General features: G+C 65.2%; 2 protein-coding genes across 2 annotated transcripts in view; one reads left to right on the forward strand and one right to left on the reverse strand.

The window, feature by feature from the left end:
• CHLRE_07g325760v5 (uncharacterized protein) overlaps nucleotides 1-3,052 on the reverse strand; it is a 5,516-nt gene extending 2,464 nt beyond the window's left edge. The window contains exons 1-2 of the mRNA XM_043064085.1: nucleotides 2,626-3,052; nucleotides 1,207-2,412 (exon numbers count right to left, since the gene is read on the reverse strand). Of these exons, the coding sequence (XP_042922652.1) occupies nucleotides 1,207-2,412; nucleotides 2,626-2,694 (1,275 nt within the window). The 5' untranslated portion in view covers nucleotides 2,695-3,052. The remainder of the gene's footprint in view (nucleotides 1-1,206; nucleotides 2,413-2,625) is intronic.
• A 500-nt stretch (nucleotides 3,053-3,552) lies between these two features.
• CHLRE_07g325761v5 (uncharacterized protein) overlaps nucleotides 3,553-10,527 on the forward strand; it is a 10,965-nt gene continuing 3,990 nt past the window's right edge. Inside the window, exons 1-14 of the mRNA XM_043064086.1 lie at nucleotides 3,553-3,923; nucleotides 4,113-4,144; nucleotides 4,394-4,654; nucleotides 5,324-5,491; nucleotides 6,020-6,099; nucleotides 6,416-6,488; nucleotides 6,715-6,818; nucleotides 7,059-7,149; nucleotides 7,454-7,596; nucleotides 7,805-7,880; nucleotides 8,071-9,084; nucleotides 9,337-9,505; nucleotides 9,834-10,032; nucleotides 10,493-10,521. Of these exons, the coding sequence (XP_042922653.1) occupies nucleotides 3,704-3,923; nucleotides 4,113-4,144; nucleotides 4,394-4,654; nucleotides 5,324-5,491; nucleotides 6,020-6,099; nucleotides 6,416-6,488; nucleotides 6,715-6,818; nucleotides 7,059-7,149; nucleotides 7,454-7,596; nucleotides 7,805-7,880; nucleotides 8,071-9,084; nucleotides 9,337-9,505; nucleotides 9,834-10,032; nucleotides 10,493-10,521 (2,659 nt within the window). The 5' untranslated portion in view covers nucleotides 3,553-3,703. The remainder of the gene's footprint in view (nucleotides 3,924-4,112; nucleotides 4,145-4,393; nucleotides 4,655-5,323; nucleotides 5,492-6,019; nucleotides 6,100-6,415; nucleotides 6,489-6,714; nucleotides 6,819-7,058; nucleotides 7,150-7,453; nucleotides 7,597-7,804; nucleotides 7,881-8,070; nucleotides 9,085-9,336; nucleotides 9,506-9,833; nucleotides 10,033-10,492; nucleotides 10,522-10,527) is intronic.

A 10,527-nucleotide genomic window follows, 5' to 3' on the forward strand; every position in this document is an offset into this window, starting at 1 on the left:
TTGTGATGGCAGCGGGGGAGATTGAAAGCGGGGGGGAGGGCGGAGGGGGAGAGGGAGGAGGAGAGGGAGGAGGAGAGGGAGGAGGAGTGGGAGGAGGTGAGGGAGGAGGTGAGGGAGGAGGTGAGGGAGGAGGAGAGGGAGGAGGGGAGGGAGGAGGAGAGGGAGGAGGAGAGGGAGGAGGCGATGGGTCGGGAGAGGGAGGAGATGGCAGCTCTGGAGAGGGAGGCGGTGGTGATGGCGGAGGGAAACGGGGAGGTGGAGCGGAGGGGGCTGGCGGTTGGGGAGATGGTGGGGGTGAGCGCACGGGGTCGGAGGGAGGCGGGGGCGGAGGGGGCGGAAGCTTTCGTGGCGATGGGAAGGGAGGATGAAGCGCGTCGTCGGGCGGCGGTGGTTGGAGCGGTTGAGGTGGAGGAGGAGGCAAAGGGTTTGGAGGGGGCGGCGGCAGAGGGTTTGGGGGAGGAGGCGGCAGAGGGTTTGGAGGAGGAGGCGGCAGAGGGTTTGGAGGCGGAGGCGGCAGAGGGTTTGGAGGGGGCGGCGGCAGAGGGTTTGGGGGAGGAGGAGGCGGAGGGTTTGGGGGAGGAGGAGGCGGAGGGTTTGGGGGAGGTGGTGGTGGAGGGTTTGGGGGAGGAGGAGGCGGAGGGTTTGGGGGAGGTGGTGGTGGAGGGGGCGGCGGTGCCGGTGGCGGAGGGCGCGGAGGAGGAGGCGGTGGGGGATGCGGGGGCGGCGGCAGAAGGGGCGGCGGCAGAAGGGGCGGCGGCGGCGATGGAAGTTGAGGGGGTGGGAGAGGGGGATTGGGCAGCTTCAGGCGGCCGTGGAGGTGGTAGAGCCCGCAAGTAGGTAGGTGTGTGCGTGCCGTGGCGGTACCAGGTGAAGGAGATGGAGGAGGAGGAGGTGGCAGTGGTGGTGGAGGAGGCGTGGATGCGGCCGTGCGGGTGTGGGTGCAGCAAAAGGTGGTGGCGTGGGGTTGGTGGTTGCAAGCAAGGGGGTGCGGGGAGGTGGGGGCCGCCCTCCGCACGGTTGCACACTCGGCCACACTCACACTCAGCTACAGCCGTCGCCACATCAGGTCGGTCTCACCCAACCTCATTGAACTACACAATTCGCCAACCAACATTGCACATGCTCGCTCGGGATGCTTTCGCTTGATGCTCATGCAACTGCGACTGCAACTAACCGCGAACGCGCCGCGTTCGCTAGCTCGCTTACCTGCGGCGGCGGCGGAGACGGGTTGCCCGGCGGCGGAGGCGGCGGAGGCGGAGGCGGGTATGGCCACGCAATGCCGCCGCCGCCAACCGACACGGCGTCGATCATGATTCCCACCTTGATCTCACTGGGCGCTCCCGGCGCCGCCACAACTGCCAGCCCGATGCCGCCAATGCCGGACGCCGCTGCCACCCAGGAGCCAACCGAATCCGTACCGATGTTGCTGCTGCCGCCGTACACCAACTGCCGACCGCTGTAACCGTCGCCGCAGGCGGCGGCGCCACCGCCGCTGCCGGCATCGCAGAGCGTGGCGGTGACGGTGGCGGCGGCCGCCGCGCCTGCGGGCTTGGTTGTTAGCAGCAGTTTGACTGTGTAGGCGCCGACAGGCATGGCGGCGCCGCCGGGGAGCGGGATCGGCAGCATCGCCGCCGTTACGGCCTTGGACTTGAAGCTTGCAGACAGGCCGGACAGGAAGACCTGGAAGGAGAATGAGAAGCTTGTGGGCTGCCGTCCGCCGCCGCCGCCGCCGCCAGTGATGGTGAGGCAGGAGCCCAGCGATGCAGTGCCGCCGGCGATCACCAGCGGCACCGCGGGCGCCGTGCAGGCGGGGACGACGTTTGCCGCCGACTCCACCCTAAAGGCGACGGACAGCGCCGGCGGCGCGTTCGGCGGCACCGACACGGTGAGCTGCAGACCCGCCACGCCGCCGGAGAGGTAAATGAGCGGCGCGTAGGCGGGCGTGGGTGCCAGGCCGTCGTGAAGCCGGCCGTAGCCGCTGCTGTAGTAGCTACTGCCGGGCCCGGGGCTGCTGCTACTGCCGCCGCCGTCGGTGGCGGGCCCGCCCTCCAGGATGGCGGCGCTGACGGTAACGCCGACGGATGCGTCGCTCGGCAGGAAGACCAGGCGGTACCAGCCCGGCCGGATCTGCACCTGCGGCGCCGTGCTACTGCTACTGCCGTCACTGCCGTCGCTACTGCCGCTGCCGCTGCTACTGCTGGAGTTGAGGAGCGGGCCGTAGAGTGGCAGCTCTACGGTGAAGCCGGAGGTCGTGAAGGCGGCGGGCAGCTGTGCCGTGTTCCAGCCGATGCTCCAGTCGATGAGGTTGCTGTTGCTTATGAAGTTGGGCTTTGGCGAGCACACCACTTGCGGCCCCGCCGAGCCGTCGGCAGCGGTGAACAGGTGCGGCGTTAGGTAGGAGGCGGCACAGTCCTGCGGGAGGAGGAGCAGCAGGGCCAACGTTGAATTCTACTGTGCGTGCGTGCGACACGCAATCACGCGGGCAAGACGCGATCACGCGAGCAAGTCGAGTAGTGGCGACGCCGCGAGTGCCAGGGGCGTACATCTCCAGCCTGGTCATGTCACGCGCTGAGTCACACGAACTTGAAGGGCCGCATGAAACATCAGGGCATCGATGCATCGCACCTGGCCAGCAGCCATGCCGACGTAGGCCATGGCAACCGCGAGCAAAAGGAAGAAGCTGCGGGCCTGCATCCTCGCCACTTGGATGTCTGCCTCGAGGGCCCGTGTCTGCTCCAACAGCCCCCAAACAACTAACCTAGCTATGTGTTATAGCTATGCTCGCTATCACACATCCTTGTCAGAGGCAGGGCAGAGGTCGGCAGATGCTGTGCAAGGAGATGGAAGCCCCGGCTCGCCGCGCTCGCCCTGGTTCGTGGCCAGATTGTGGAGGCGCACGAAAGGCTAAGCTATTGCGAAAACAGGTCGCGACATTGACCTCGAGATTGGAGTTGCAGCTAGTCGGCTGAATCCAGACTGGAGACGAAACGGTCCCCAATCGCCGGACATTAGCAACTTGCTCTCAATGTACACACAGGAGCGCGGAAACTTCAAGTAATCGGCACATTTTGTATGCATGTGAGAAGTCGGGCCAAAGGCACGGTTCCCCCGCTGTCCCCCCCCCCCCAACCCACGACTCGCCCCGACTCGCCCCTGACGAGGATGTCATATTGCGCGGCCATATGAGATGTGGCGGTGACTTGCAGCAGCCTATTAAGGGAGACCAGCAAAGTAAGAAAGGAATGCAGGAGGCGTGTATTAGTGTCAGGGGAACACAGGGCATATGGCACGAAGCACACAGGTGAGGAGCACCGGGAGCCCACTGTCACCATGTTGAGCGCTGATGCAGAGGATCAGGCGAGGCGTAAGAGGCGCAAGGGCCAAGGGGGCGGCGGCGCGAGATGGTGACCGGGCTGGCCCGCTGACGAGGCCAAGGCGGGAGGAGGCGGGCTGCTGACAGGCCAAGTGCGTGGCCATCCGCGCCCGGCCCAATGTTGGTGGCCTGAGCAGCAAGGCGTAGTTTGCAAGCTAATGCATTACCCTCATCGTAATACAACGCGCCCCGTTGCTTTCAGTAGAAGCACAGCGGCGAGAGCGCGAACCGCAATTGCATAATAGAAAGCGTTGAACCGCCGAAGATGACAAGCGTGTGCTAAACAAGTAAATTACTGCGTGATACGGCGCGTAACTATTCAGCGTAAGAATGGGGGAGGCAACGGTGGCGAACAATTCGCGCGCGGTGGAAGGAGCGGCTGAGGCGAGCGAGCCATTCCAGGCCACGCGCTATGATAAGACATCATGGTTTGCGCGATTGTTCTTTGGCTATGTGAACCCACTTTTGTCGCGAGCAGCTAAATCGCCACTGGAGGAGCAGGACGTCGAGTGGCTCGTCCCACCCAGCGACACAGCGGAGCAGCTGGGGGGTGAGTGTATTACGACAAGACGAGGGGATAGGGGTGGGGAGGCAGCGTGCATCTGCGTGTCGGCGGGCGGCGGTTTTTGGTGCCGAGGCCGCTGGGTGCTCAACGTCACCAACGGACAAACCCACGGCGGCACGCAATTAAGGCAACCCCACGCTTTCCACCCACATCATCTCTCCCCCTCCTACGCAGCTGAGTTCGAACGCATGTATGAGAAAGTCAAGGTAGGGACTTGTGGGTGGCAGCGGGCAGGCAGGCGGGCAGGCTGGCTGGCGCGGGGCGCGAATGGGCCGGGGTTGTGCGAGGGGGCGGCGGCGCTGGCTTGTTGAGCGCAAGGAGAGAGGGTCAGCACCTTGCGTGCGTGTGTATGTGGCCCCCTGACACGCACCACACGGACTACCGTGTCCCACCAACTAAAACTCCCCCTCCCCGTCGCCACGGAACACACACACACACACACACACACACAACAGGCGGAGTACGGTCACAATGACTCCGGCCCCACCAACTCCCCCGGCCCACCAAACACCTCCTCCCCCGGCGGCGGCCCCAGTGGCGGCGGCGGCGGCAAACCCACACGGCCGCCGCGGCGGCCCTGGACCACCCTCACGGGCATCACGCTGCTGCGCCTGTACTGGTGGCCCATGGTTCACGAGAGCCTGTGGGTGCTGGTGGAGGTGGGGCAGCGGCTGGGCACCCCGGTGGCGCTGAGGGAGTTCCTGCGCTGGCTGCAGGTGGGCGAGGGGGGCCGGGGGGTTAACTTTGAACCAATCCCGTAAGGAAACAGTCGCGCTGCAAGGAGAAACTGCAGCCGCATATGCGAGCTGTGGTACATCACCATAGGTAGTCGGGCGGGCTGTACGTGAACGGAGGGGCCGGGGGGGGGGAGGGCTGTGGGGCGTGTGCGTGCCAGGAAAGAGCACCAGGCGTGGTGTGTGAATGTGTATCAGTGTGGCGCGGGGTGTGGCATGGGGTTGGGTCTAAGGCATTTGTGAAAAGGGAGAGCAGAGCAGGACACACAGATGCCTACCCCAGCCTGTGTTGTCGCCTCGCCTCGCCATCTCCGCCTCACCTACCCGCCTCTGAAGCCCCCACCCGCACACACCACGCCATCGGGGTCGGATTATACTACCCCCGCCCAGTGCAACCTGTACCGCTTTTCCCAACATCCTTGCAACCATCCCCCATGCATCCTGTACCGCTTTCCCAACCATCTTTGCACCACCACCCCCAACGCGTCTGCTATGCTACTGTACCCGGCTACGCCTCCAATGATCAAATAATCATGAATGTAAACCCCCCCCCACACACACACGCACACAATCACACACACACACACACACACACACACACACACACACACACACACACACACACACACACACACAATTACACACACGCAGGCCTACGACGCCGGCGAGGACCCGGCGGAGTGGCGGGGCTGGGTGTGGGCGCTGGTGCTGGGTGCCTGCGGGCTGTCCATGATGCTCATCCACCACCAGCTGTTCTGGGTGGGCATGCGCGCCGGCTTCACCATGAGGCAGCAGTGCGTGGCGGCGGTGCACGCCAAGGTGCGGGGGGGGGGCAGAGGAGGGAATGGGGGGGAGGGGAGGGGAGGTGGGGAGGTGGTGGGAGGATGTGGGGAGTTGTATATACCAGCCCAAACTTAATTTAACCAAGCTAGACTAGCGGAGCACAGGCTGAGGCATTAGTTGCAAGCGATAATGCTTATGGGAGGGGGTCGAGGCGTCGTGGGGGGAAGAGGAGGGAGTGGGGGGAGTGGGGGAACTGGAGGGAATGGAGGGAGTGGGGGCAGGGAACACAGCAGCAGCACACGGCACACGGCAGCAGCAGCACACCAGAGGCACGCGGGGGTGTGTGCCGGCCTTGTGCCGGCCTTGTGCGGCCTTGTGCGGCAGGGGCGGCCCTGTCCGGCAGGGTCATGCAGCCGTCACAGGGGCATGCGCTGCTAGTCAGCACACTCGTTGCCAGCCGTGTGTGTGCGCGTATGCATGGTCGTGTAAGCCAAAGCGCGATACGTAATACGTGAACTTGCTCCGAAGGCGTGTGTGCTTTTCATCACTGCTCCGCCGCCGCAGGTGCTGCGCCTCAACAGTGCCAGTGTGACTGCGGTGTCGAGTGGCCACGTGGTCAACCTCGTGTCCAACGACGTGCGGCGGTGAGGGCGTGGGTGTGGGGGAGGGGGGGTTGCATTCATGATTATTTGAGAAGGGGGGATTGTAAATACGGTACCAGCCCAAACAAGACCAAACCAGGGGAGGGGGAGGGGTTGGGGGAAGGGGAGAGGGAGAAGGTGGGGGCGGAGGGGCGCAGCGGACTTTGGTGGCGGGGGTGGGGGCACGGCTAGCTACGCGAGGCAGGGTGGTGGAGGGGCTCCTAGCACTCTGCTCAACTCGACCGCCCCCCCTTACAATGCACACACACACGCACACACATATGCCGTACACACATGCCGTACACGCACATTTACACAGGTTTGATGACGTGATGCCGTTTTGGATCTTCCTGTGGGCGGCGCCGTTGGAGCTGGCCATGGTGCTGCTGATGGTGCGAGGGAGGGGGGAAGGGGGGCAGGGGGGAAAGGCAAGGGGGAAGGGGGAAAGGGGAAACGGCAAGGAATAAAGGGGCATAAGAAATTAGGGGAAAGGGGCATAAGATTACCGGTCCCAAGTGGCAACGAATTGTCGCACAACCCACGAATGCAGGTGTACTCGTAACACATAACACAAACGCTTAACGCTTAACACGCATCACACGCACCCTTACACAACAGGTGTCTCTGGAGCTGGACTTTGTGAGTGCGCTGGCTGGCGTGGCGACCAGCATGGCCATGATCCCCATCCAGTCGGCACTGGTGCGCTACATAGGCGGGCTCAGGTGCGGGGATAGCTGTGTGTGTGTGTGTGCGTGTGTGCTGCGTGTGTGTAGCTGCGTGTGTGTGTGTAGCTGCGTGTGTGTGTGTGTGTGTGTGTGTGTGCATGACTGGGCATGTGTGCATTGCATGCACTGTCTCAGTGTTTTCCTTGTTTTCCTTGTGCTCCTTAACACACACACACACACACACACACACACCCTTACGGCCCCCCGACACACACACGCGGCCCCCGCCCCACGCAGGCGCAACACGGCCCGCTGCACGGACGAGCGGGTGCGGCTGGCGGGCGAGGTGGTGGAGGGGGCGCTGGCCATGAAGATGCTGAGCTGGGAGGTGAGATGAGGCAGAGGGGAATGGGGAGAGGGGGTTGCAAAATGGCTGGAAAAGCGGTACAGGATGCACTGGGGGGGGGGGGTTGGGCAGGCGGGCAAGAGGTGAGGGCAGGGCAGGGCAGGAGCAATGGGGGAAGGTGGGAAGGCTAAGGGCAGGGGATAGCCGTCCATGGAAGATGCACTTCCGCCACCTCCCACCACCTCCTCCCTCCCGCGGCTCTAACCTCGCCACCCCTCCCCTCCCTCCCCCCTCCCATCCCATCCCGATCCCCTCCCCCCGCCCCCCCCCATACACACACACACAGGACCCCTTCACGGCCGCGCTCCGCGCCATCCGCGGCCGCGAGACGTCCTACAGTCGCCGCATGCAGCGCATCAGGGCCGTGAACTTCGGCATGCAGTTCTGCATCACGCCCATCGTGTCCTTCGTCACCTTCGCCGTGTACAGGTAGCAGGGTGTGTGTACGTGTGTGTGTGTGTAAAAGTGTGTGCGTGGGTTGGGTTTGAGGTGCGGGGTTGGGGTAGTGTACCCCAATCTCAAGGAAACCGGGGGTGGCGGGGCGGCGGGGGCCGGAGGCTGCGCTGGTATGGGGTTGCTGTTGAATTCAGGCCGACACGTGCACTCTCCCCCTCCCCCTCCCCCTCCCAACCCCCAGGGCCCGCAACGGCACGCTCAACACAGCCTCGGTGTTCTACGCGCTCAGCCTGCTGCACCTGCCCAAGCTCTACATGGTGAGCGGGAGGGGGAGGGTGGGGAAGGAGGGAGAGTGCATGTGTATGTGTGTGTGCGTGTGTTGGCGTGAGCGGCGCCTCACCCACTCCTGTTTAAGCCATAGCCACCACTCCCAACCATCCACATACACACCCTTCCCCTCCCTCCGTACACATACACACACACCCTCCCTCCCCCCTCATCCCGCAGGTCAACTTCTTTGTGCTGGCCGTACAGACGCTGACGGAGCTGCGCGTGTCACTGCAGCGCATTGACACCTTCCTCTCAACCCCCGAGCCCCCCCGCCCGCACGCCAGCGACCCACAGCACGACCGCAGCAGCAGCAGCAGCAGCATAAAGCGCGACGCCAAGGAGGGAGGCAACGACAGTGCTACAGCCGGCGCCGCCGACGCCGTAGCAGCGATTGCCAGCGGTAACGATGCCGCGGCAATTACGAAGGAGCAGCAAGCGGGGGAGGCTGGCGGGGAGAAGCCGCCAGGGTTCGTGGCGATGGGGGGAGCGGACTACGATTGGCTCCGCCCCTTCGGCCGGGATGATGTGCGTGTGACCGACACGCACGGCACGGCACTGGGCGGCGGCGGCGGCGACCTATCAGCCCGTGGCGGCGCCGGCGGCGGCAAGGCCGGCGGCGGCAAGCCCGCTGCCGGCGGCAGTAGCTTCAAGAGGAAGGCCGCCACCGTGATGCCTACTGCTACTGCCGCTGCTACTGCCGCTGCTACTGCCGCTGCTACTGCCGCTGGGGCTACTGCTGCGGCTGGTGCTGCCGCGGCGGAGCCGAACGCAGAAGCGGCCAAACAAGGCAACGCCAACGGCCAGCAGCTGCAGGATGCAGCGGAAGCAAGTGCTACAGCCGCGGAGCGCGCCGGCAGTAGCAGTAGCAGCAGCAGTGCCGCCAGCCCCGCCGCCGCCAGCCCCGCCGCCGCCGCCGCCGGCGGCGGCGAGAGCCTGACTCTATCCGGCGTGTCGTTCCAGTGCGCCCCTGGGGAGCTGGTGGGAATCTGCGGCGCCGTGGGGTGCGGCAAGAGCAGCCTGCTGGCGGCGCTGCTGGGGGAGCTACAGCCGCTGGAGCGGCCGGCGGCGGCGGCTGTAGCAGCTGGTGCTGGTGCTGGTGCAGCTGGTGCGGCTGGTGCGGCTGATGCGGCTGGTGCTGCTGCTACTGCCGCGGGGCCAGTGGTGTGCGGCCGGGTGGCCTATTGCGCACAGGTAGGGCGACCTCGTGTGGAGGGTGGGGGGAGGATCTGTGGTGGTGGGTTCCGAACCGGTATGGTGGGTATGCTGTTTCCTTCGACACCTGCCCTTCGCTCCCCCATGCTGCCTCCGTCCCGCATGTCCCTGCCCCGCACAACTTCACTTCTTAATCAATCATCACTACAACCCCACCTCCCCTCCCCCGCCCTCCCTCCCGCCCTCCCTCCCCTCCTGTCCGCCCCTCTCCTCTCCGTCCACCCCCCGCAGGTCCCCTGGATCATGGCCGGCTCGGTGCGTGCCAACATTGTGTTTGGCGCCGCCTGGGACCCCCAATGGTACGCCCGTGTCCTCGCCGCCTGCTGCCTGGCTGACGACCTGGCGGGACTGCCCGCGGGTGACGACACGGAGCTGGGCGAGAGGGGAATAAACCTGAGCGGTGAGTTTGGGGGGGGGGGCGGCGGGCGGCGTTTACTTACCAGCCCAAACTAAACCAAACCAAGCCAAACTAGCGGCGCACAGGCAGGGGGGCGGGGAGACGATGGGAGGGGAGAGGATGGGAGTTTTTTGTTTGGCACCACTCCCAAGAAAGAAACTAGAGTCCATTAGAAGATATTTTGACACTGGACGCCTTCCTGCGCTTCTTCGTGCTGTTTCTGTCACGCGTCGCCAATTCATCCTCCTCCTCATTCCTTTCCCCCACCCACTCCACCACTCCACCCACTCCACCCACTCCCCCTCCCACTCCCCCTGCTGCTGCTGCGCAGGCGGCCAGAAGGCGCGTGTGGCTCTGGCCCGCGCCTGCTACTGCCGCCCGCACGTGGCCCTGCTGGACGACCCGCTGAGCGCTGTGGACCCGCGGGTCGGCCGGCAGCTGTTCGAGCGGGCGCTGGGCCCCCGGGGGCTGCTGGCGGAGGTCGGGGCCACACGGCTGCTGGTGACGCACCAGCGCCAGTACCTGCCTAGGTGGGGTGGGGAGAGGGGGAGAGGGGGGGGGAGAGGGGGGAGAGGGGGGGGAGGGGGGGGGAGGGGGGGGGAAGGGGGGGACTGGGGGGGACTGGGGGGGAGAGGGGTTGTTGCGGTGTGCGCGGAGGGGTGGGGGTGCCCTGGGTTGCATGGGGAAGAGGGGTACCGTGCAGCTGGGAATGAGGGGAGTGGGTCAGTCGCAAGCGGGAAGTGTGTGTGTGTGTGTGTGTGTGTGTGTGTGGTGGTGGGGGAGGGGCGTAGTCATTCATGGAGAAGGGAAGTCACTTGGGGGGGAACGTGGTGAAATGTTGGGGGGATGGGGCCAGTCAGCTGCCGCCGTTCGCATAATCCCTCCGTCTCCCGGCTCCCCCCGGGCGGGTTTGGGTTCACTCGGTTGGCTTGCTTTGGGTTCTGGAATGAACTACTCCCCTTCCTCCCTCCCTGACCCCCTCAACCGCAGATGTGACCGGGTGATGGTCCTGCGCGGCGGCAGGC

The sequence above is a fragment of the Chlamydomonas reinhardtii genome, chromosome 7 (assembly GCF_000002595.2).
Source record: "Chlamydomonas reinhardtii strain CC-503 cw92 mt+ chromosome 7, whole genome shotgun sequence".
Lineage (NCBI taxonomy): Eukaryota > Viridiplantae > Chlorophyta > Chlorophyceae > Chlamydomonadales > Chlamydomonadaceae > Chlamydomonas > Chlamydomonas reinhardtii.